The 26599-nt window shown below is 41.9% G+C and overlaps 4 protein-coding genes across 4 annotated transcripts; 2 read left to right on the top strand and 2 right to left on the bottom strand.

The window, feature by feature from the left end:
• Positions 1-1303: 1303 nt before the first annotated feature.
• tmem64 (transmembrane protein 64) lies at positions 1304-13193 on the top strand. The gene is made up of 3 exons (XM_035183266.2): positions 1304-2767; positions 9045-9200; positions 10112-13193. The coding sequence occupies exons 1-3, from the start codon at positions 2054-2056 to the stop codon at positions 10301-10303; spliced, it is 1062 nt and encodes a 353-aa protein (XP_035039157.1). The 5' UTR covers positions 1304-2053; the 3' UTR covers positions 10304-13193.
• A 4724-nt stretch (positions 13194-17917) lies between these two features.
• Positions 17918-20549, bottom strand: tdp2b (tyrosyl-DNA phosphodiesterase 2b). The gene is made up of 7 exons (XM_035183753.2): positions 20236-20549; positions 20020-20144; positions 19397-19546; positions 19106-19197; positions 18753-18871; positions 18492-18662; positions 17918-18411 (listed from the first exon to the last, which is right to left on the bottom strand). Exons 1-7 carry the CDS (start codon positions 20380-20382, stop codon positions 18130-18132), a joined length of 1086 nt encoding a protein of 361 aa, XP_035039644.1. The 5' UTR covers positions 20383-20549; the 3' UTR covers positions 17918-18129.
• Positions 20550-20670: 121 nt separating this feature from the next.
• On the top strand, positions 20671-22192 carry acot13 (acyl-CoA thioesterase 13). The gene is made up of 3 exons (XM_035183757.1): positions 20671-20841; positions 21005-21189; positions 21750-22192. The coding sequence occupies exons 1-3, from the start codon at positions 20758-20760 to the stop codon at positions 21907-21909; spliced, it is 429 nt and encodes a 142-aa protein (XP_035039648.1). The 5' UTR covers positions 20671-20757; the 3' UTR covers positions 21910-22192.
• Position 22193: 1 nt separating this feature from the next.
• Positions 22194-26556, bottom strand: c17h6orf62 (chromosome 17 C6orf62 homolog). Its single transcript, XM_035183755.2, has 5 exons — positions 24897-26556; positions 24566-24742; positions 24353-24478; positions 23668-23802; positions 22194-23553 (listed from the first exon to the last, which is right to left on the bottom strand). Exons 1-5 carry the CDS (start codon positions 25023-25025, stop codon positions 23428-23430), a joined length of 693 nt encoding a protein of 230 aa, XP_035039646.1. The 5' UTR covers positions 25026-26556; the 3' UTR covers positions 22194-23427.
• Between the last annotated feature and the right edge of the window lie 43 nt (positions 26557-26599).

Below are 26599 nucleotides of genomic sequence, written 5' to 3'. Positions count from 1 at the left end.
TCAGGCTACTGTAATATGCTCACAGAACCAGGCTACAGGAGAAGATCTATACGAGAAGATCAATATAAAATGCATCGGTTACTGGCAATTAATTTGAATATATACTGTGCGCTACATTGTTTTTAAATAAGACTTACCTGAATAAATAATGTCTATACAATTTTATTTAAAATGCTTGCACTTTAAAAAACAAAACAAGTTTTAAGGTAATTTATTTTTATGTATGCCTATACATTTAAATGAAAATGTATTTTTTTCCACTATATGACTGCAGTTGCTAGTTACATTGCAAGTAAAGATTATTATAATATATAATTGATTTAGGCTATAATTATCATTCTAATATAACATGGAGCCTGTTAAACAACACAACAAGATAAAAAGTCCATAAATTGAGCTTCAAGCCAAGTTACTGTAAAATGTACGGTCATGCTTTGGTAAAATGTTCTAATCCATATCGCACACATGACATTGTATTGACAAGTGGCAGCTAAAAAAAGAAAATCCTTAACATTCTTCATGAAGGGAGGATTCATTGGAGATTATTGTTGTATCTGACTGTGCTAGTTTCAGCTGTGTGCTCCACATAAACTGACAACAGAGTGTAGGGAAAATTCATGAGAAATCTGACAGACACTATTCTGCCTAATGAGTAACATCTGCCTAACTTTTAAAATAATTTTGTCGGTGATACTTTTGTTTTGTTGTGAGTATATGTACAGTGTGATATCTCTACATCTTACTTATGACTTGATTTGATTTGATTTGTTTATTTATTTCGAACCCTTAAAAAAAACATAAAATATATATGTAGAAAAGAAAACAAAGAAAGAACAAAACAACAATAAATAATAAACAGACTTTCAACGAGAGACGTACATGATGTCGAAAAGAAGTAGGGAGAAGCAACAGTACTTGTCCGGCCCTAACCTTAATCTAATGTGAATACCACTGTCACCATTATGCTGATTTAAGCATAATTTCTGAAAATATTTCCTCCTCTTAATTAACACAACTCATTATTGGCTCCTGAGCAACTGGATACAACCTCATTGTTAATTGATCATTTCTCAATAGCTGCTCTAAATACTTAAAGTGAAACAGTAAGAAGCTGACGTGATTGATCGCAGCATCACATGGTTGTGTAGTAGTTGTGTTTGCTTATGTGGCTGATGTGTGTTGTTCACAGACTTGATCCAAAACAAACAGGGTCTGTGGTGAACTCTCGCGATGGACCGCCGGGATCGCTGTGATTGGAGGAGGGGGGCGCGGCGGCGTGTCACGTGGCCCCGGGTTTACTTGGCATTCTGGGACACAAACAGTGGTCGAGGAGCCCGATCAGCGGCTTCCAGCGCGGAGGAGAGACGGCGAGAAGGAGCCACGACAGCCCGCCACCGGAGACCCGAGCAAGTGCGTCCTCACACCCGACCCCGCCGCTCTGTTGTCCGGGTGCACAGGAGCTGCAAGGTCCCGCTCGAGTCCGTGCATTGCAGCCGTGGAGTTTATCCACACGGAGAGCTAGTTAGCTAACGGGAGTAAGTTAGCCTCGCTGGGATTCATGCTAGTGGCTTGACGTTAGCTCCGTGTGGCTGCTGCTGCTGCTGCTGCTGCTGGAAAAAGTTTGTGTTTGTTTTGCTCCTGGTCTCAGTCCGGGGACGTGTCGGATTTGTTTGCCCTCGCAGCTCGTGTCCTGCTGTCCTGACCCCCGCCTCCATCATCTGTCCTGAAGCCGAGGAGGAGGAGGAGAGGAGGGGGGACAACAACTCTGAACATGGCGAGTTTCTCAGACAGAGGTGTTAAAAGTGGCTCTTTCAAGTGGTCGGACCGGCACGTAGCCCCGCGGGTGGACCCCAGATAAACACGGTTAAAGCGGACACCTCGTGTGATGGCCAAGGACAGTGACGGATTTCACGTGTGTGTCTCATTGCACAGTTGCAGAGTGAAGCCATCTCCAACATAAAGTTTGTGAAGACTGACTGAAACCTTTAACATCACAGCTGTCTCCAGGTGGGACCCTTCATCTGCTGCCCCCGGAGCTCCTCTGAGGGCCAACATGTCAGTGTCAGGGGCCACGACCGTGCAGCTGCTCACCAAGCTTGTGAAGCATGCAGTGGGCAAGGCTCAGATCCAGCTCAACCGCTGGCTGCAGAGGACTGCCACAGAGGACTGTGACAAAATCGACATCCTGATCTGCAGCGCCTTCGATGAGAGAGGAGCCGGAGTGGGGAAGTCGGACGGTGACCCGGAGGTGACCGGTGACCCTGGGGGGATGAGCTTCGCCGGTGGTGGGGGAGACTTCAGACACCCCTGCTGCATCACCACCTTCTGCTTCAAGGGGGCCCTGCTGGCGTGCATCCTGACCGCCGTGTGCTTCTCCTCGGTCGCCCTCGTGCGCCAATACCTCAAGGACCTCCTGCTCTGGGTGGAGAGCCTGGACAGCCTCGTCGGGGCCTTTCTCTTCATAGTTGGTTTGATTATTGTGTCGTTCCCATGCGGATGGGGATACATTGTTCTTAATGTGGCAGCTGGCTACCTCTACGGCTTTGTGCTGGGCATGGGACTGGTCATGGTGGGAGTGTTAATAGGGACCTTTGTGGCACACCTGGTCTGCAAGCGCTTACTGACTGACTGGGTGCTGAACAAGGTTGGGAACAGTGAACAGCTCAGTGCTGTCATACGAGTGGTGGAGGGAGGAAGTGGACTGAAAGTTGTGGCCTTAGCGAGACTCACCCCCATTCCCTTTGGGCTTCAAAATGCAGTTTTCTCGGTGAGTATGAAAAAACACCACAGTCAGCTGTTTCCTTTTCCCTTCAGAAGGACATTAGACAGTCTTTGCAGTGTCCATTATAAACTCATCCACTCACAGCAGTGGACCCGCCACGAGCAGAGCTCATTAACCTACTGGAGGACGGCTCAACAAATCACTCCCAGTCAAGATTCTGGATTTGATTTTAAAGAGAAATAATTTTCTTGCGGTTAGGCCAACCTGCCTCACAGGAAATCCGATGTAGCCAGAAGCGGGGTTACATGTGATACTTCCTGTATTGCCCGCAGAGGAAGGAACCCCATTTCACTTGTCGGCAGAGGAAGTGTTTCGATTAAAAATGAATCTATTGTCGCCTAAGGACATGAATTATTTTTTCAGTTTGAAGTATTGCTGTTTTATTGCATAATTTGGGTTTGCATATTTAGAGCAATTTTAGTTCAAAACTTGATGATTTTTACATAATCTTAAATGGTCAGCATTTTATTTTCATTCAAGTAAATTTGACCATGTGAACTACAGCAAACTGCAATTTTGTAGTTTCATTTATTTTTAATGGCTTGACTAATTAAAAAAATACACAAATCCGCCACAAAGTTAAAACTGTTTCTTTATATTGTTGCTGATTGGTGTAAAGCGGAGCAGTTCCAGGGTATCGCTCTCGGCTACATTTAACCTGAGGCCCTTGACATTCATGTGTGTCATGAATAATGTATACTGGCTGATTACCCTTCACAGTCAACTCATTGATACCTCACCTCTCACATGGAGTTGGAATTCCCATCATATATTTGTCTTATGTTAGCTTGTCCCATTAACAACAGTAAGAAGCTTGTTAAAGACTAAATAATGAAATAAAAAGACAAAAATTCACAAGAAAATAGGTGAAATAGCTTCTACAATGTTTTGGCTACGAACTCATAAAACCTGTACATTATTGTACATGACATATCTACATACATGTATATACAAATATTAGATCTGACAGGGCTTTCATGTCAGTCTAGATAAATACTCGCAGTTAAAATATGAGGCTGGTCAAATTTAACTTTCATCCAAAACTTTAAAATCACGACAATTTAACTAACATGGAAATGTGTCCAAGGATCAACTTGGTCAAAAAGTACAAAGTTCTGTTTATTTGAGTTAAGTTGGACTCTATCCTACGTAAATACCACACAGAACACACATTTTACAACCACTGACATGTCTGACAGCAACTGGATTAAAAGTCATCATCAAATTAATGATTTCTCAGGTTAATGGATTAATGATTTCTTCTCTTTATTTGAGGTTACATTTCTTTTACGCTGAGCTTCAGTTTTCTACATAATTCCATTGTCTATGCAAAAATGTTTGATGGGAAGGGATTTAAAATAGTGTGGAAGGAAAGCAGTTGCACAAACATGCAGAAGTGTGTGCAAAGTGGGGAACTTGAAAGGCATTCATAGCTCAAAGCGTGGAGGAGTTGATGCACAGGCCCGAGGCAGGAAAAGGAGATGACGTAAGTGTGCTTCACAAGCATAGTAATTGCATGCTGCAAAACCAGTTTTCTGGGGTGACTGATTTGTTAAGACATTTCTCGGCAGCTTGGAGATTCATTGGCTGCTCAGCTTTGGCTTTTGACAGCTCTGCACACACTCCCATAACCACGAGACAATAAACATTCCTTGAGTTGCATCATTTCTGCAATTTTTTATTTAATTCCAGTATATTTTAAATCCATAGTATCTAGAGGTTTTACTTTACTCCGTTATCTTGTTCCGTCCTCATCCACATACATTAGGAAGCAAAATATTATAAATATTTGTCTGTGTAAAGCAACCTAAAGCAACAATATCCCAGACAGTGTTGAGTGGCACAGACAGAAATTTGAAATAAATGTTTGTGATGCCCGCGGCCATCATGTTGACGTACCGCCCCAGAAGTACGCAGTAGTCCTTACTGCATTATTACTTCTACTACTTGATTACTTAATACACATGAGTCAGACTTCATCTATCTTCAAGAGCCCAACTACACACGTGTTAAGTTTAGGGACTGCATTTAGTATAAGTGTGAAATTATGATGGTGACATAATCTGTACACAAACACTCTGACTAGCTGCTAATTTACCGCCTCTGTGGTACATCCTGCTGTCTCCAGGATGCCATTATACCATGAGGACATGTCTGACTCTCAGACGCACGAGGTGGAAACAACATCAGCGCTGCTCTCGTACATTGTCTGTTTTACGTGATTATTACAGGCTTTGCACTGGAGTGGAGATGTTTTCTATTTTTGTTGATCAGTAATTGTGAATCACATTTGTGTGAGGAGAGATGACGCACCAAATTAATTGTGGTAAACAAACCACTAGCTTGATTAGCTGCCTTTTGCAAAATGTTTTTTGTCTTGTATTGTTATTAAGAGGGAATATAATGAATAAATATATTCCATACAGTACCACTCAAATTATATGTTAAAATCCAGTATTAGATATAATTGTTGGTGCATCACATGTTAATGGAACTGGATGTTCAGAATGATGATGATTAATAGTAGAGTGCTAACATGCAGTTTATGGGGTGAATAATAATATAAGAAATAGCCTTGGTTTTTTAAATTTACATTGAACATCACATGACAACACCTCAGATAAGTGAAAATAGTCATTTGGCAGCAGTGATATGAGATCATCCCAGAATCAGCTGACTGTGGGTGCAAGCAGCACCACAGGCACTTTGCCGTACGAGTACATTGTCTGAGTCACTGCTATCTGAGAAGCATCTTGGATTCCAATGCTACATGCATTAAATAGAAAGTCAAAGAAACTTGTTAAAAAAAGCATTTTCCCCCACAAGTTGTTTTTGGGCCACTGGGGATAGAACTGTGAATTAAATTTAGGATCATATTGCAGTTCCAAGATTGAAATACAAATGAATGATTCCTCTGTATTATTTCCACAGTGTGGGCAGCAGTTAAACTGTAAAAGAGATTTATTTTTTGGAAACAGGACTAACACGTCTAGCAGAGTTTTTTCCTTGCCTGAATGACTTAAACAGGCTCTGTTTGTCTTTGGTTTTTACCGCAGGCTCCGTGTTGGAACATAGCTCTGAGAGCAAAGGTTAAAATATCTATATAGTGTGACTCAGGGCTGAACATTGATCTTTCTGTTCCACTCTGTAAAAGTGTAAATGACTTGTCAAAGGAACAGACACGTTATGTAGCGCTGCCCAGCTGTTATCACCCTCACTGGCGTGATAGGTGCCACTCAATCACTCAGACTGTTAATTACAAGCTAATTTACTGTCTTATACAAATTGCTTTTGAGCTTTTCATGGTAATTATCTCCAGGGAAAAGCAAACACACACTTCATGGGAAATGATCCCAACTTCCAAAGTTTCTTGTTTGAATTTGTCATATTTCCGCTGGTGATTTGAAACTTGTGTGTGCACTTTGTCTGAGTTTGACTCATTGTGGAGTTTATAGATATGAAGGCATATCAAATGTTTGGTTCTTTTGTTGTGAGTCGATTAACTAATGTTGCTTTAAAATATCACGCATCAAATCCTGATTTCCACACCACATTTTGTGAAGATATTTTTTGGGCATTGTTGCCTTTTATAGATAGTGTAAGCGTGGAATAGGGAGAGTCTTGCGTCTATATAAGTGTGAAGTTAATCTAACAACAGCCTCAACACCACAGGATGTTTAGCCTGATACTGATAAGTTTAAAAAATAAAATATCATTTCACATTACACTTTTCAGAAGGTTCCTTTAAATATGTCATTTGCTACCAGGAAATGTCACATGCAGGATACTTTATAGTTAAAATAAACTTCTTGCTGTGTCCTTTCTGTTCCTCAATTTCCTGTAATGTATTGACCGTCATATACTCAGATACACGTGTCTCTGCAACAAACTGGTGTTTATTTTATTATACTAGATTGTTTATAACTAAACCGAAGATGGCTTATGTTGAAGAAACTCAACTTTTGAGCTGGAGTGGTAAACAGTAGAATGGTGCCCTCGCCAGAGAGTTTATTCAACTCCAGCAAGTTAATAATTTAAATCCCTCACTCTACCTGCCTCCTCTGCCACATTATCACTTCCTGGCTCAGAGGGTTCAGTTCGCACACCTTGTAATCCATCTCACCTGGAGTTTAATTATTTCGCCGAGCTGATATTGTATCTTTATGGTCTTAATTCCCCCACTATAATTGGTGAAACTAATCGTGGGCGAGTACTGGCTCAAAGTAGAGTTATGTGTTGTCTCTCTCTCTCTCTGCCCTTGGTGAGCACTTTCACGGTGAGGCCGTATTTCACTGTGCCCCCCACTTCCCTTTGCTGAAGTGGTCGATGCTACATTATGGCAGGTAACCTAAAACGACACAGATACTGCAGCAGTTAGCAAAACAAAGGGACAGCTCAGGAAAAAATATTTGTGAATCCTGTGAGGATGAGGTCTAAATATTCAGATCCCCACATGTATTTTATAAAACTGTAATTGGATAATAAAGGATGATTTTTATCTCATTGCAGCGTTATAACCTTTATGACTGCAGAGCCAACCTGGCTCCATTGCTCTACTGTTATAATAATGAGCTAACGAAGCAGTTGGGGAATTTATCATGTGATGAATTGCTTCGTAACTCCAGTCAAACATGTTTGTGCAGATTTACAAACTCCCTGTGTGTCTCGATTTAAAAAAAAAAAGGGGAAATGGCATCACAATAGCAAACCTGAAATTTACTAAGCAGTCAAGATACCCTACTTACTGTTTTGTTTACAAGCACAAACTTAGAGCTGCATCACTGCTGCTCTGAGTAAATCAGGTCAAGCCAAGGATGGGCTGTTTTTGCCCTTGTTTTTGCAGATTATCTTGAAACAGTGTTCAGAAACGAGCAGGAGGTTCAGTGGGAATTCTCTTGCGTGGTTATACAAATACCAACTCCTAGCCTTCCCATGCCGCAGCTGCTCCATGTCTTGGGTGGGATGAGACCTCAGAGGACATGTGTTTCACGACTCAAGGGTTGACGGCTCAGAGAAAGAGAATGCATTCCTTCTTTTTTTTTTTTTCTTGTGCATTTCTCACAGGCTCACATGCCGGGCCAAGAGATTGGCTGAAGGCGTTTTGACTGTGTTGACACAAAGTGTGGACACGTCAGTGTTAACGTTTCAAGTAGAAGTGACGGCTACATGATCACATTGGGGTTTAAAAATGCTTGTAGAGGAAAAACAACTAAAGATTAACCAGGTTTTGCTAATGTCAGTGTCCTGTGAGCTGTAAGTCAAGGTCTTATCAGTGCGTGTTGTGATAACAGGAGTGGAGGTTGGGTTTTATCACTGCGAGGAGACACTTGGATTGGATCTAGCATGAATGTTTTCTTGTCCTTTTGCCTCCGACATGCTGCTATCAGCCACAGCCTAGTCACAGTGCCAAGGTCACATCCTCACACAGCCGGCACAAACACGCATCAGCTTATGTCATCAGTTAATCAAGGGATCAAGGGTGACAGCGACGTATGCACTTGTTTGTATGTAGGTGGCTGTTTGGAGATATGAGATGATACGCTGAGCTGGATGTGTGACAGCTTGTCTTAGGGAATTAAACCAGAATCTGAGGATCTGTGTTTCAGATTGTTTGTGGTTAATTTGGCTGAAAATGAATGATTTTGTCACACAATTGTGTCAAATGGTTTAAAACGATTGTCACTGTCATCAGGAATACAAATATAATGCACCCAAGGAGTAGAGGCTGCCAAACATAAGTTAAAGATGAGGATGACCTGAACTAAGCCTGTGTTAACTCATTTACCCGGGATTCATTGCAGTAGTTAGCTCCGCCGAAGAGGTTATATCTTCGTCTGTGTTAGTTAGCAGGTGTGTGTCTGTGTGTGTATGTGTGTATGTATCTGCAGTTTGGTGCAGATCCAAATAAAAATCAATATCTAGTAATTTTAAATGTGTTTTTATAAATGAAAGTAGAAAGGTCCACAGTGGAGGACATGCCTCCCCCAACAGTCCCCTTAAATTCAATCAAGCTGCACCAGATTGCTCACACTCATAAACATCAGTTCCCTGAATGTGCCAGATTCTTTTATCATCAAGATCCATGAATTATTCCCTCCGAAATCCATGAAAATGTCAAAATGCTCGCAAAAGTCCTCAACCCTGATCCTAAATATGAATGTGTAATAGCTGACTGTCATGTTTGCATGTCAATCAAAGTGCTTAAATCATGTGATTTTATCTCAATTGTAAACCTGTTTGTTATCGCTGCTTCCGTCTCAAGATCACAGATGTGTCCTTGCCAAACTACCTGGTGGCTTCCTCTGTGGGTCTGTTGCCCACCCAGCTCCTCAACTCCTACCTGGGCACCACGCTCCGCACCATGGAGGACGTCATCGCTGAGCAGAGCATCAGCGGCTACTTTGTGTTCACCCTGCAGGTGAGTTGTTGCAGATAGAGTAAAGATAACAATATGCTGTAATACCTGTTCGACCGTTCTAAGAACAACATGTGAGCAGCATTGTTGTGTCAAACTGGTATGCTGTCACCGGGAAAAGATAAGGTGTTGATTGATCGGTGTATTTTCTTTGCTTCCTAATATACATAGATCATGTCAACCAATCCTCTCACACTGTGTCCCACTGTGCAAAACCCAGTGCAAAAGTTTCCTCCTTAAATATTTAGTTTACGTAAACTGCCAGAGTGCGAATTTTAAACACTATTAACTTGTGCAAACTATACCCACAATTCTATCTGGTTCCAAAGGTCAAGTTGTCACTGCATCCCCACCACCTGCTCAGCTTCATTTAACCCCCACAAGTGTTCAGGGAACAGGGAGGCTTCTCTGTGACGTTCAAAGGTCAAGGGTCTGCTCAAGGTATCAGTGTCTCATGCAGAACTGAACATGACATGACTTGTCCTCGGTCAATAGATTTTGAAAATTGAAAGGAAGGTTGCATGCTCAGTTTTTAACAGCTGATGATGTCACTGTAAACAACTAGTTTTCACATTTCGGGAAATACGCCTTTGTGGAACATTACCATCCCAGTGTCCTCTGGCTGCCTGCCAACTGCTCGCAGCTGAGAAATAGACCGGAACATAACCCCCTATTTATGGTAAATTAAGAATGTTACTCCTCAGTTTTTGTGCAGTTTAAACAAACAAGACACGAGGTCTCAGTGATTGAGCTTTAGAGAAGCTGGTAGCAAGAGAAGTGAATCTAATATTTTTGTCCTTATACCACAGGGATATTTATTGATGGAGCAAAATATTTGAAACACCTCAGAACATGAGGCAGGCCAGTTCACCACACCACACTGTGCTCAAAACATGAATTCCTGTCTTGTGCAGATTGTCATCAGCATCGGCCTGATGTTCTACGTCGTACACCGGGCTCAGGTAGAGCTCAACGCCGCCCTCGCCGCGTGCCAGATGGAGCTGAAGTCGTCCCACATGAACGGGTCCTCCACCAATCACAGCAGCTTCAGCTACTGCAGCAAGAGGGCGACAGCTGGAAGTGGAAACTGCGTTAATGTGGTGTGACCCTCAATTAACTACATGAGGTGGTAGCTCCTATGACTGAGCTGTAAGACGACAGATCTGAAGGGAGCCGTCTGAGACACGGCCCAAAACCCTGTTGGTGGTGGAGTGGTACATCTTCACCCATGTGAAGAAAACTCAAGTGTACGTATTCAGTCGGTACATCTTTTTTTTTTTGTATTGGGACCACGCGCCTTTGAAGAAAAGCTGTTGATGAAAATAGATTCAAGGTATATTATTGTGGGAATTTATTTTTAATTTGTATTATTTTCATCAAGGTACTTAACATTTACTGTTACAGGAGATGTCAATGAAATTAGGATTTTAAGAGAAATCAGCAGTGGCTGAATGAGTGAGTGAGTCATGTGAAAAAAAAAAAAACTGTTGGCATTAACTGCCTGCTAAAACTATGAATGTGCAATCTGGAGCTTTCTAGAGAACCAAGGAATTGTTTTCAGTGTCAAAAGAATGCCAACCTATGCACCTTTAACTCATACTACATCTGTTTTCATTTAATTTCAGGATATTTTAGGATTTGTCGACGTCCCGTGTTAATTTAGAATGATGTAAATAATAAGGGCATTAATAATATTTTTGTAAAAATTTGGCTTTTTAGTCCAGTTAATTTTGAAGTGTCTTATTTTTGGACTACGGCGCGGGGCGAGGAGCAGTGAGTCCTACAGGCCTCTCTGACTTGCTTATGACCACATCAGCTGAATTGGCCTCCCCCTGCCCGCAGATCATTTTAGCACTTCTGCAGTTTTGAGAAGCAGCAGCTGGAGAGGGGAGCAGAATTCACAGCAGGAAACTCAGGAACGGGTCTGGCAGGAAAGTGGAAATGCACAGTGCGAGCAGCTCCTCAGCAGCACAGCCACATGCTCGGCTGCAGAAACTGAGCATGTGGCTGTGCTTTCTTTTGAAAGGTTATGACTACCTTGGTTTTACATTCGCTTTTTTAAAATTTAATACATAGTTTTTGCTTAAGATAGTTTTGACAATGCTGTGCAATACATCAGTGATGAAGTGTGAATGTCATATATTACAGTGCTGAAACCAAACTAATCAGAGATGAAATGTCATGCATGACAAAATAACACACAGCTGTTTTTTGGGGGTTTTACTTACATAAGAGGAGTAAGCTTGATGAGATAAAGAGGCTGTTATTTTCTATGTGCCATAATTTGATAAAGTTTATTAGACATTGTAACACTGGCTCCACCTGAGCTGAGGCTGTGTGACTTATGACTTTATTTTATTACTTAATAATGTTGAAAATGATAGAAATGACCTGTGAAGAATCCTAATGTTTATTCTCTTGATGACACATCAACATACTCTCATCGTGCATATTCGTATGCACAGTCCACGACAACATTATTTTCATAAAGATAAGTTAAAGTGGGAAGGGGTTTGTTTGGTCAGGAGATGGAACATGGGTCTCAGAAGCTGACAATCAAACACTAAAGTGATGAATGTGATGATACTTTTTTATTTTTACATCAATTATTGTGATGCTGCTCCCCAGTCAAAATTTGATTGAGGAATATAAAGGGCTCCTATATGAAATATCCATTTTTATGTCCCTACATCGGTTCAAAATTCTTTTTTGTTTTGAATTTTTATGTTATGCATGTTGTTGTTTTTTTTTAAGTCAGAGTTAATGTTTGCCCACATTCCATGCTGTCGGTCTGAAAAGATGTCAAGTTATTCTCATGCTATATGTTGGTTGAAAGGGCCCCTTCCTGTCTGAATTTAGCAATAATGTTTGAAAGTCAAGAGCAAAAAAAAAAAATTTTTAATCAGATAGAAGTCCTACCAATAAGATCTTCAGCCAATTGTTGAGGAGTTGCCGTTCGCATCCAAAGTTCCAGACATATTTGTCAACTGCATTTGATTCGTTGGTCGATTCACGTTCCTCTGTAAGATTGAGTTTCAACATTCCCACGTTCCAATGTTCGACCTGCCTTTTACCTCCTCCTGCCTCTGACGGACATCTCTGCGTTGACTAAGACGTGGAAGTGAGACGCCACCTCTGAGATCAGAACAGCCTGTTCAGCTTCTCAACGCTTTGTTCGGAGAGTCACTTAGCCCGCTGATCACTTAATAATTGCGATCAACCTCCCACTCCTGTTACATGAAAATCTTGCTAATTGCACCTGAGCATTTTTCCAGCGTCCTACTTGAATTGAACGTTTACGGAGAGAGAGAGACGAGAGCATGTTTTTATGGCTGCGGGCTTCGTGAAATATACTCTCGTCTCCTCACTTTTAAAGGCATGGAAATTAGTTTAAATGGGAAAATATAAATGCACAAGGTTTTCATCTGACAGCAGTGGACTGTACCTACTCTCCAAATAAAGTGTGAATCGTGCAGCTGTTCCGCTCAGAAGTGGGAGAGAAGTGGACGTTACACCGTGTTTGATTCGAAAATATAAAAACGGGAAACTTGATCGGCCACCGCGGGCACGCTTCATAATATTTCAGCTTCTCGACCAGAAAAAAGATTTTGGAAAAACGAGCAGTTTTTACAGCAGAGGCTTTGGTTCTTTCTAGGTGGGCTCTATTTAACTTAGATCTAGTTATGCAACAACTGATTCCTGAGGGAAGTATATTTCATAGGCACCCACACAAGACCCTGAATCTGGGTCTGGGACGTAACTGCACACCTGTCCTCTTACAGGGGACTACAGTATGAGATCATGAACTTTAAAGGGTCCCGTTTGGTGCTATGAAATGCAATACTTCCCCATCTGTATCAAGTGCATTACACATATACTGTATTTTGTAATAGAGAGAATTTTACAGTGTATAAATATTGATATTTATCGCTGTACGATGCTTGTTCAGTGTTATTTATGAGAGAGAAAATAAAACCTGTCAGGCTTTGTTACAAAGTGTTTGGTCACGTTCTGTTTTTGTTTTTTTGCACCCATAAATAACATACTTTTCTACTATCAGGTCTGTTCTTAAAGGGGAATGCAAGTAATTTTACAAGTGGACTGAAGTTGACGTGAGACAATAAGTAACACTCAGCCTTCAAGGCTTAAAGAGACACGAGCTAAAAGTGTTTCAGACAGAAGCTGAAAGAGGAGCTGCAGCAATGGACACTGAGGGAAAGGGATGTTTTCTGAACATAGGAGCAAGTTAAACTTTTCAAGTAATAACCCACATTTAAATTATGAACATGAATATGAGCATAATAAGTCTCCTCTTAATGTTAAAGAATTACATTCTGCATCCTTTTTGACCATTCTTCCCCAAACCTCATGGATGACTAAATCTCCAGCTGAGGATACCTTATGTAATACTGAGTAAACCCATGTTCTTGCTAGCCTTTACTAGCATCTTTGTTATTTAAGATGGAAAAAGCCGCAAAACATAATTACCTCTGTGGGAAACTCAATCTTCCTTACACAAGTTAAGTTTCAGCTCGTCAGTATCTTTAAGCTGCCACACATTTCATAATCCTTTCCCCCTCACACCATAACCTCACCCCCAAATCCCAGCATACCTGGCTCCATCCCTCGTCCTTTCAAAGTGATGAGAAGACAAAATATTCTTGCTTAGAAGGTTTTTCCCTTACCTTGCAAACCTCTAAATAACTGTCAGCCCTCAAATATTCAGCAGAAGCAGCGGCGGCCGCACTGTAAAGCCAGAAATAACACTGGCTTCTGGGATAGTTTGTCGCCACGATTTTGAGTGAAGTTGTGATGGATGTGGCGGGGGTGATATAGAGTGGAGCGGCACTTACGCCTGCCCTTGCCCTTGCCTTTGACAAGCTATCTGTGCAGGGGGAGGTGGGAGTGTGTGTGGAGTGCTCCCCCCCCCAACACACACACACACAGTCATGTCTTCATGACTTCAGATGACATTACATAGACTTACATTGATTTCCTGGAGACATACTTGCATTTACCAAAGTGACTACTTGCCTAACCCTAATTACAACCCTAACCCTAACTAGGGCTACGTTGTCGCACTGAACGGGACCGAGCACACGCAACTCGGGACCAAATATGTCCGAGATACAGAACCTCATGTTTTGATGGCGTGTAATCAAACTTTGATGCCACGCCACGGTCACACCGTGTGATGAAATCATATATACCGAGGTAGTTTATATATCTTTATATCTTCTGTTTTTTTAGTTACTTTTTAGTTACTTTTGCACTTTTAGTTACTTTTTAGTTACTTTTGCACTTTTAGTTACTTTTGTACTTTTAGTTACTTTTCGTTACTTTGTTACTTTTCGTTACTTTTCGTTACTTTTCGTTAGTTTTAGTAAGTTTTCGTTACTTTTAGTTACTTCACGTTACGTTACGTTACGTTACGTTACGTTCGTTACCATACTTGACTTGAGGGCTCTGACTTGTTTCAAATTAAATTGCCTCAAAACGGTGACAACATTTAAATAAGTAGTCAAAAATTTCCAAATAGAATCTTCTTTTAACTGTTTCCCACAATCAAATACTGATGACTCTAATCCATCAATGTATCAAAGATGAGGCAGTAGAATATATGTCCTTACAAATTCTACTAATATCATCATATCATACCTATTATCTAATAGCAACAAGTAAAGTACATTTTTGTGTTTATATTAATTTGGTGAACTTTTTCAATGTGGACTTCTGATGTAGTTGTTGGGATGAGACAGAAGATATGATACATAAACATGTATTTATGATATATAGAGTGCTGTACCTGGACTGGCTGTAGACACCGGGGCAGTAGAAGAGAGCCGTCATAATACATTTTATTTAAAGGCACCTTTCACAGAACTCAAGGTCACCTTACAAGGCAGAGGTAAAAACACATCAAAAAGCGATGTATCAAAAAGATCACTAAAATTAACAAAGAAAAAGATGGGTTTTGAGACGGGATTTGAAAATGGAGAGAGAAACCCTAAACCCTAAACCTAACCTTGAGACATGTCCTCACCTAAAATGTAATAATTTACGTTATGAGGACTTGATTTTACCCAGAATGTAATTGTGAAAACAACATGAGCAATACCTTACAGACACACACACAATCTATCTGTCAAACAGTAACAGCTCAGACACCCCTTCCGTTTTATTGCATTGTCTGTTGAGCTGCAGCACAGATTCCGCCGCTGCTCTTTGCACAACACAGTCAGGCTGGGGTCATATCTGTGTCCAATCCATCATCATCCAACCCCGCCTCAAAGGACAAAGGGCCTCCCGCAGCCTCGCCGCCAGCGCACAGATACGTCCACGCACAGCCAAGAACATTCATTTTGACAGGCCTCAAATAAAAGCCTCAGCTCTCACTGAGGGCTACGCTTTTGGAAGGAAAGATCCAAAAATACATCTGTGAGGCTGTTGGTGCTTGAAAACCCATCTGAGAGGGAAATAATATATTTCATAAAAACAGGGTGAGTGAGACTATCTTGGAATACGTCCATTTAGCCGTCCAGAGGGAAACTTGTGGTGTGGATGTTTAAGGATTTGTGGAGGAGGGGGATGTGGATTGGCCTCTGGCACAGGGATCCAGCTCAAGACAGACGGATTGATCACATGACCACTTTCTTGGCCCAGACAGCTGTCGCCTCCATCTGCACCATCTCTGACCTGCTGCTGTGGAGTGAAACTGCTCAGTAAAAATAGTCGTGCACCTCTGGAGGAGCCTGGGAAGTTAAATGACTCTGATTTCTGCTGCTCGTCAAATCAACTTTTCAAACAGTCCATCAATAACACCTCAAATATTTCTAATGCAAAAGTAATACACTACTAATGACGATTTATTGCATACATTAATGCAGGATGTGTTTTTGTTGCTCACCACTGACAAATTATAATCAATGTAAGTTCATCTGATTGATGATCAGTTAATTACTTCAAATTTACAGATAGCCATTATAAAAAGACAATTTCGACCCATGCGTTTGATCATCCTCTAAAATCAAACTGGTGATCAGATATAAACGTCTGCATGTTGCTGTATGAAAAAAAAAACAGCTTCACACCTACATATTTTTTCTGTGGGTTAACATATATAAACTGATTGTCCATCCATTCATAAAGCCTTAACTTACCATGTAAACTCACAGTGCAAAATAATGTCCTTATTGTGCACATTTTAAGGGGACAAAATACAGAAATGAAGAAATATATCATGTTTTAATATGGGGTATAGGTTATGCATGAATACATATTGGGACAGTAATGCAGTCACAGATGCAGAAGTCATGAAAGTCCATTATTCTCTGCTGGTGTTTCTGAGAACTCTAAGGCATGATTTTATGTAGCAGCAGAAATATCTATAGATAAGGTGCAAAAGCTATTGTTATTTTTAAAACCGTCATATATGAGGCTGATGATATCAAGAGAAATATTTTCAAGCTGTGTCAGGTGGCCCAGTGCCTCCTGAACTCCAGAGAAGCATACACAGGAAGATGCCTTGAAAAGAAAGGGATGCTTACTCTTCAGATTGACATATTGCAACTCATTCAAGCTCTGCAGTTTCGTTCCATGTGTCCTTGCTGATCTGGAACCAGGGAGGGGGGGGGGCAGATAAGGGAGGGAGGGAGGGAGGGAGGGACTTTTGTGATGACGCCTGCTCCCACAGAACAGTCACATCTGTGTCCTCTCCTAAGGTCAGCTCTTCTTCACTCTGTGTAACTGTGCTGTAAAAACAAACAAACACGGTGCCGTCTACACGCAAAACAAACATAAAAACACCCTCTCAGACTTTAGGGGGTGTTCCAGAGAGGAGGGAGAACTGTTGACAGTGATGGCAGGGACAGTGAGGGGGAGGTTACATGTGGTTTGATGTATAACTCAGTTCTTCATAGATTGTCAAAATGTACGATATGGATTATAGGTGCTATTGAATAATTGCATAGAATAATCCTTCGAATTGGGTCTTTTTTCAAATCCGATATTTCCTGTTACGTAAGAAAATTGGTGGATATTACAAACAAATGAAGAGGTACAAAAGTTCAATTTATCAGGCTCAGGCTTATCTTTGTTTTTTATTTATTTTGTAGTTTGGCCTTTTTAAAAATGGCACTTTTCCAGCAAAAAAAACACCATGTAGGTGTGTGTATGTGTCTCTATATAAAATCTCTTATATATTATATATATAAATAAATAACTCTGTACTGCCCTCTAGTGGTGTTGATGCCAATATTACAGTGCTGCCAGTTTATATTACAATATAGATGTTGACATCAGTCATATTCACTCCTAAAATGTGACAGAAGCTTCCTGCTGCTACTAACTTTATTTTAAAATACAGACTATTTGATGAGTTGTAACAACAAAAATGTCACATGAATAATCATTTTCAGGCCAAACCTATAAAGTCCCTAAGGTGAATGGAAACTTTAACATTAATGGGCAAGCTGCAACTGTTGATGACGAGCATGTGATGTGAAGAAAAGCTCCAGAAAATTACATTTTGTAGAGGATTTGGATAAACAGGTGGATCCTGGATTTCCTTTCTTTGACATGGAAAGATGGGGCATTAGTCTTGCTGGAGGTAGAAACACTGAGCCCCCTTCTAGCGGACCTTGTGGTTGGATTGCACTGTCAAGGGTAAAGGCTGTCAATTTCATACTGAATAAAAAAGTTAATCTCAAATCACTGCAAACTTGTTTTTACATTTATTGGTCCTTTCTGCATTTATTTGCCCATTTTAAGTTCAGAAGATAAAACAATTCAAATCAAGCCATGAAATAATCAGGCAACCAGAGGTGAGAAAATTAAAGGAGAAACTGATTCTGTGTTTTCAACCCAGAGGCAATGCTGTGTCACTTTGAACAAAGCCAACTGGACAATGCACGTTTTAGCAATTTGTGCATTTCTACCCAGCAGAGAAGCTGCAGTAGATTCCCCAGTGATCACTAATGAAGCGTCCACAGTCCAGCTTCTCCAGGCCCACCAGGGCCATGTGGTCGGGGGCAAGACGTGGGACTCCATCCTTTGTTGCTGGGCGGAAGTAAACCCGGTCGAAGCGGCAACGGCTGATATAGGGAACAGTCTTGTTGTTGTTGGCTTTGGTGTCCCACGTGTAGCGGCAGTGCTCCTGTTTGCCCAGTCGCTCCCACACATCACACACACTGGAGGGCAGGCCCACCTTGGCCACCTGAGATGAAGCCGAGGACAAGGATTACTAAAGAAGTAAATAAAGGTGATTGCATGTGACTGGAGGGACAAATGACTAACCTCTGTGTCCCTCAGGTTTGTGTCCCCTCCAAACAGGACGGTGACATCGTCCGGTGCCTCCCTCATCCTCTGCATCACCACCCGCAGCTGCTTCATCCGCTCCGCTGAGTGGGCCTTACAGCTCTCAAAGTGAGACGTCATCAGACACAGCTTCTGGCCTTTGAAATCCACCTGATTTTCAAGGAAAAATATGTTTTTAAAAAAAAATTGGAGGTTAACAGAATTTTATCATTTGTAGTATTTGGACGACTGTGCACGAACTTGAGCTACAAGCAGATTCCTCATCATCTGCGTGGTGGGGTAAGTTACTGTCTCGCTCTCCACCAGTTTGACTCGTGACTTCTTCAGCATCATACCAGTAAAGTAACCTTCTTCACCACCTGGTCAGCACAAGGGAAGAGAAAGTGCAGCTTAAATGATCAAGTTTGTCCGCAGGTTATCTAATGTTTTTTCCCCCCAGTATAAAGACGTGTGGTTGATGCTGGGTATGTAGAAACTTTTACAGAATCCTGCACTAATTATCTGAGACATGGATCCTGCTGTTTTAAACTAAGTACCCTACACTGATCATCTGGTAATAAGAGCAAGTTCCTACATCATTGAAAATAATGTACCTTCAATGATCAGATAGCTGACGGCCCGTTTCTTCAAGTACTGGACGTAGGGAGGAATGAGCTCCTGTAGGAGAACCACATCAGGAGTGTATCTGCATGAAAAGAAAATTCAAAAGCTATCTGAGTTGATTATGTATCGCTGAGTCATACATTGCATCTCCAGGGATACGGCTCTGCGGCTGACCTTTGATATCAACACAATTATATAAGAACGCTTAACTGCCCCCCTCCAAACAATTTGAATATGAAGTGATGCCAATTAAATGTCAAAGTAAAGAAACACAGGCTCACAAGACTAAGAAGGAACACAGGCCTCTGGCGCGCTCCCCAAGGTTGTCTGTGTCCAGTCCGTCCACGTTCCAGGAGATCACTGACAGTTTACCATCATCTTCCTCGGACGGTTTGCGTGAGGAGGCTGGGCTGTCCTTGGTCAAATCTATGCTGCAGATTTTTCGGAGAGTGTTAGTTCCACAGTATGTCTGACAGCAGGTTTTAAATAAAAGGAATACAAATTTACAAAACAGCAGATATGGGCTTTTTACATATAGGCAAATACAAATACGACAGAAAGTACTACAAAGACAATTAGAATAGAAGACAGAAAATGAATCAAAACCAAAATAGGGAATATAACTGTCACGTTTTTCCTCCTTTGGTTCTTTTTTTAATTCGATAAACTTAATAATAATAAAAAGCCAGTTAAGTTCTGCAACTTCACAACAGAATCAAAGTCATTATTGTACAAATCAAAATATAGAATTACTTCTTTACTGTTGATTCCACTGTTATTGTTAGTTTTACACACATATGTCTATTTAATGAGACATTCAGGGACGTAATTCTCTGCTATGTTTAACTAAAGATGGTGGAACTAGGTGTGCAGAGATATACATGTCAGAAATGAGTGGGCTTACCATGGTTCTGCAGGTTTTCCTTCTACCTTCTTCCTCTTGGTTCCAGGACAGGAGTCTCTCTCTGGGAAATCTTCTTCCTCGAATATTCGCTCCATGTCCGCCTCAAAGAACGAGTTCAGCGCTTTCTGAGGGAGGAGATGAGAATAAATAGCCTCGATGAAATGAACTAGAGGCTAAAGTCCTCTGTTGATGGTGCAGCTAAGCTAACCACTGTACCTCCATCTCCCAGCCATTTATAGACAGGTAGGACTGCGCCGCGGCGCTGTCAGTTCCCGTTATGGCGGCAAATTCCTCGCAGAGACGACTCCTGCTTTCCTCCACGTTAGAAACGGACGGTTTGTCCGAGTCAGAAGCAGACGCCATGTTGCGTCGTTACCAATTTTAATCACAGAGGAAAAGTAAATATCATGCTGCTTGTTTCCTCTACCAGTTCTGTCAGGTGCACCCGCGAAAAGCGTCCGGGTCACGCTGCTAAATAGCTAGCTAAAGCAAACAAAAACTAGAACCTGGCAAATAACTACAACTTTACACTACGTGAATATTTACTAATAAATATTTCTACACATCGCCGTAGTTGATGCGCAGTTTATTTTAAATTTAAGCTAGCTAGCACATTAGCTTCAACTGGTCCAAACAAGAAGGGGCTCACGTTTCACCCGGACGGTGTATGGAACGCTGCAGTTTCCGGTTGGAAGTAAACAGAAGTTTGACATTGGCTGAATTTACCAGGAGTTAAATATGGCTTCACTGTCTTTAAACTCGATAAGACAATTAATGAGAGCAATGGTGGACACTCCGGGTTTCGACAAAGTGTTGAGCAAGGTAACGACGCACACTTCGCTTTAATGTCTTTCCTTCAGATGTGAGCATGTGAACCAAACCTGCTGCTCGCTGATTCCTGTTCTTCCAGTCTCTCTCTCTCTCTCTCTCTGTCTGTCTGTCTGTCTGTCTCTCACACACTTCGCTTCACGTGTGTTTTCCTCAGGTGGATATTTTGTCCGCCAGCCCTGGTAAGATGGTGTGCGAGATGCGGGTAGAGGAGGAGCACACCAACCGGGGCGGGACGCTGCACGGCGGGCTGACAGCCACCCTGGTCGATGTCATCTCCACCATGGCGATCATGCACAGTGAGAGGGGAGCACCGGGGGTCAGCGTGGACATGAACATAACGTGAGTCCATCGGTAAAAGCCATGATTAATCCCCTTTAAACCACGGTATCACCAGTGGGTTAACATACAGCGTCCATGGATGGATTTCTTGTCACCTGTAATTTACTTATTGGTTCTTAGAAATTCAAACTTTACCCAAAAATGTCATCCTGTAAATAAAATCCACACTGTGAAAAAGGTTTAACTGCTATTTGAAAGCCTTCTTCACACTGAATGTATTGATTCTAAAAAATACTATAATCTACATACGAAATACCCACCATGTGCAGAGTATTAATTCTAGTATTAACACTAATTATCATTCCTAAAAGCCCAGGAATAAAAGCTTATGATACGTCCTTAATTGTATCTACAGCTTTGTGCTTCGGTTTCTTATCTTCCATGTTTTCCCTGACCCCAGTAACCTGAAGATATGTGTGGTCTTGGCTTGTCATAAAACGTGTGATGTTGAATTTACCTCCCGGCTTGTATGTTCGCATTGTTGACCTTTACCTTCAGCTTCTTGACCCACCCATGTTGTTAAAGATTAACTTAATTAACTACGGCTCACTGTCTTACAGATACATGAATGGTGCCAAGATAGGAGAGGACGTCGTCATTACTGCTCAGGTTCTTAAGCAAGGACGGACGCTGGCGTTTGCCACCGTAGACCTCATCAACAAGGCCACTGGGAAGCCCATTGCACAAGGAAGACACACCAAGCACCTTGGCAGCAGCTAAACAGGCCCCAGTCTGAGCCATTTGTAATAATCACATTATCATATATGTACTGTCAAAACACGGGACTCAGAGTGAACTGTTTGCCTGTAAATAGTTTGAAAAAGTCACTAACTGTGTATAAAAAACAAGTGGTGAGTGAACTCCCTAATACCACCCACAGCTGGTTACAACTGTTGCTTATCTGTTATCAACAGTTACAGAGGAACCTTTAATATTGTGGTCGATTATGACGTTCTTACTGTATTCTTGATTCATGCACATGCAATAAAAGAAGTGGACAAGAGTTATGCTTTCAGAATTTGCACTGTATTGGGATATGCTCAGCAGTATTGATTTGAGATTCATCAACAGAAAAAAAAACAAAAGTTACACGCCTTATAATCTTTGAACTGAACACACTGAATCAACAATGAGCAAAATTATACGTGCTATGTACTTATTCTTTGACAAGCAAGCCTGCAAAACCCAATTTAAATGTGCATGGCAGGAAACATATTAATTTTACTAGGTCAAATTAAACTAAGATTCGTTAGCTTTCAGCAACTTTTGTTAGGTATGTTAAACATTAAATCTTACATCACATCTCAGTTTCTCACCAACCCACATCCCAAATAAAACAAAATGTTAAGTATCAGATTTCAGTAGCTTGAATAGTGCATGATCGGCCAGCTTGAACGTTGACAATGACCTTCATGTTTCACCTTTGTGTACAATGCCTTTCAAGTAACTTGAGATTTTAGCAAAGGCCTGCCTAGCGTGTTTCAGAGAAAAGCAAATGACACCAAAACATCTTTTTAAAGTCCAGCGGAAAAAAAGAACTAAGGCAGTTTATAAGAAGCAATTCCTACACCATATGATTTGACAAATATTGTTCATCTTGTTATCTTTGTGTATACAGGTGATTTAACACCAGTTCACACCTGTCCTTGGTCAAAAGATTGTGTAAAGTTGTTCTAGAAACCCCAATGACATTACAAACAAGCTTTAACAATCCTTTCTTATGACAACAAGGATATAAAACACGTCCATCTGAGAACCACCGTGAAGACCTGGGTATTGTTTGTTCCTGTTCTGATGCAACATAAAGAGTTCCTTCAATGACCGGTGCTGTTGACAGTGCGGCTCCAAGCGAACAACCAACCACTCAAAATCAATGTTCGTGCAGGTTCAAATAAACAAGAATGGATGAGTGAGTAGGAAGGGAATAAAGAGGGAGGAAAAACCAAACCAAAACGAAACAAAAAAAAATGGGGCAACCAACAAAAATGATGGCAGAGAGAAGAGGGGAAACGTTGGGACATGAGGGAGAAAAACAAGGATGGGAACTGAATCAGCCTCAGGCCAGGGAGGGGAGAACGAGTAGGTAACAAAAAAAGGGAAAAAAGGAGAGATCCAAGCACAAGTTCAAATCTTTTAAAAGGAAACGGGTGGAGATGAGTACATCAATTTGCTTCTGAAGGCTTAGGCAGGAGGAAGGGGAGGGGCTTTTCCCTATGTGGCTGGGTGGAGCTGGAAGCCTTAATCAGGCATGTATGGGCGGAGGTGATCCTCGATGTCTCCCACACCCCAGCAGGTCAGCTGGTCCTGGGGCAAGTACAGGCAGAGGCTGCACAACTTGAAAACTGTGGCCTTGGTTTTAGCAGTCTGCAACAGAGGTCGACAGAGAATGTTTGTGGTCAAGTGAGTTTGAAAGCGGTCCCAGGTTTCAGCCTTTTAAACCGGTTACATCTCAATTTCAATTTCAATTGACTCACTCACCTGTAAGTGCTGTCTATCCATGAAGAGAAATACAGACTGAGTTGGGTTGTTCATGACCATTCCAGCCTTGTCTTTCCGCCCCAGAGCATGCAAGCACTGCTTCTCATAGTCTCCATGATGAAATTCAAACTTGGCCTGTAGGTCGGAGGACAAAACGTGCAACAAAAAGAAAATACCGTTACGGCCAGATGAAGGCTGGTTGACCAGATATCAAATTAATCTGATGAAGCAATTTTTTGTTTTTGCACAATGTGTATTGGGTCTGATGTCAAAACACAAGTTATTTAAACAGACGGAACAAGGTTTTCAGTCCAAGAATAAGTGGATTAATGGTACTGCCACTCAATAGCTAACTTGTAGGACTGGTTTTTCAAAATATGTATCAAGATGACCACCTTGTCAGCTGTGCTGTTCTTTTGTTATCCTTGCTCAACCATTTTGTGCATGAAGGTTTAAATAAATAAAAAACTCAGTCAGTTGTTTTTGGGGCAGTTTGCTGACAGAAAAGTCTGATGGAAATTGATAAATGTCTGGACCAGTATAGGAAGAGAAAAAAATATGTATTGCCCTCACTACACAGCCTTAATCCAATAATACAACTTCATTGAGAACAACTGTTACATAAGAATCAAATCACAACAGACTTCAGACATCTGGGTAATCTGACAAAATGCCAAGTTCTGACCTGAACAGGCCTAAAGGGTTCGTCATCAGCCCCTTTCCATCTGGAAAACAGCAGACAGACAATCTTCTCAATGTCGTTGCGAGGCCAAAGGATGAAGTCCATCTCCTGTGTGCATCCTATCACATCCTGTGACGACATGGTAAAGACATACAATGTTATAACACGACTCAATTTAACTTCCAAGTATCCCACCCTGAGATGGCTCAGTCTTACCCTTCGCATTGACTGGTATCGGGGTGCGTGTAGTTGCACAACATCTTTTTGCAGGAGTTCTATTGAACTCTCGAGAGAGTAGTTGGAATCCCGCACACCTCGTAGGATGTTTTCCTCATAGTTGTTGGTCATCACTGGCACAACTTCAGCTACCTCAAAGAGGGCAGACTTCTTCTTCTGTAACGACAAAAAAACCCCCACAAACATTGAATATATTGTTTTGGCTTTGCCCAATGACAAAGACCAAGTTCCAAAGAGACATTTAAACATGTCATGAGCAAGTCTGAGGTTAGTTCAAGAATTACTGTAGGCTTCCACTTTGCCAACAAACCTTTTCCTTGAAAACGAAGGCTATATAAATCTTGAAGTCAAACTGATCAGCCAACGATTCCCTTTTCTTCCGAAGTTGAGCTCGAAGTCGATTTCTTGTTTGATTTCTTCGTGAAGTTGGGTCCCCCATGGTGAGATTTGGATGGCGATGCTCTCGTCTTGCGCAGAATATTTTGGCTACACTCTCTACTTTTGTATCTATACGTTGGATAAAGGATGGAGTTCGCTACCCTTTGCAGAAACAACCCATCAAACAACTCTTAGGTTTGATCTGTGAAATACCCAGTAACTACTAACTGAAAAAGGTCAACAAATCAGAAACGAGACTAAGTCATTTTTTAAATTTTTGTGTGAGTGTTAGGGCAGTGTTGAGGAGGGGAATGATCCACAAGCTAAAGACTACATCTCCTAATTACTTGATCAGAAATCCATGTTTTAAGACATGATTTTAAGCCGCGTGAGCTTTGTTTTCAACCTGCCACCGACAAGGGATTTAAACGAAACAGCAACTTAAAATTTGACTAACTCTTCTTCTGGAGAAAACAAATGAAATCAACAGAAACGGCTGCTACTATAAAAACCCATAGCGGCAGTATACACCTCTGCTAGTGACTTTGACGACTACAGAGACTAGCGAGCAGACAAATATTCTATTGTTTGGGTCATTTCAAAGTCTCTCATCCATGGCTGTCGTTGTGTGCGTTTCTCTGCGGAGACGTCGCTATGTGCGTGTTACAGGCGGATCGGGGACACGGACGAACATGGCAGGTAAATGCAGATGCCAGGAGACGCTGGCACCGGGTAACATCGAAGACTACTGCGAAGGTAACTTGACATTTCCTTTGACTTTCACTGCCACTCATTCGGCCCACGGCCCCGCGGTGCTGCCGCTGCTAGTAGTCATGGCGTGGGCGTATTTTTAGCACACTAGCTTAGGCGAGCTAGCAGGCCGACCTCGGCGTTCACTTCCGACACTAACTAGTAGTGAACCGACGATATAACTACATCTTATCTTCTGACTGACGGGCTGGATCGAGGCCTGTGCGTGTGTGTGGCGGTGGGGCTAAGCTAGCGTGCGGTCATCTTTCCACGCGTTTACATCTTCTCGTTGGCTTCAACGTGGCTGCCAGAGCTGTGGGAGTCTGGAGACCTGCGGGGGCTCGACGGACTAGCTGATTTCGCTTGTGCTCAACATTTTTTTTTTTTAGCTAGGTGCCAACATTGCCTGAGCCGTGCGTCGTCGACTACTTCACCAACCCCAAAAATAAAATCCAACCAGGGAACCGAGAAGCAAACCACACACACACTCACACCGCTTGAGAGGCTAAAGAGACGCTAGCTTGATCGAATCTGCCCGTTCCGTGTCCGGAGCTTCGTGGCGTTCGCTGCGCGTGTTGTCTTTCTCTCCCTTTTCTTCCGTCGTCACAACCCCCGACTCGCCCTGCCGCATGCCATGTCAAGATAAATCGACCGCCAGGCTGAAGTCCTCCGTTCTCTCAGTCGACGAGTGGCGCGTCCTGTCTCCCGGCGGCCCCATATTTCACTGCGTCTTCTTCCAACGTTGTGTTTTGCCGATCGCTTCTTCTCTTTGTGTGTGTGTGTGTGTGTGTGTGTGTGTTTTCGGGCAGCAGCTGACAGTGGGCTACAAGCTCGTCACTCCGCAGCCTCCCCAAAATGGCTGCGCGCACAACCAGGCGACTACAA

Source organism: Hippoglossus stenolepis, chromosome 17 (genome assembly GCF_022539355.2).
Source record: "Hippoglossus stenolepis isolate QCI-W04-F060 chromosome 17, HSTE1.2, whole genome shotgun sequence".
Classification (NCBI taxonomy): domain Eukaryota; kingdom Metazoa; phylum Chordata; class Actinopteri; order Pleuronectiformes; family Pleuronectidae; genus Hippoglossus; species Hippoglossus stenolepis.
Note: the sequence above shows the minus strand (reverse complement) of the source record. Positions and strands in the feature narration are given on the sequence as shown.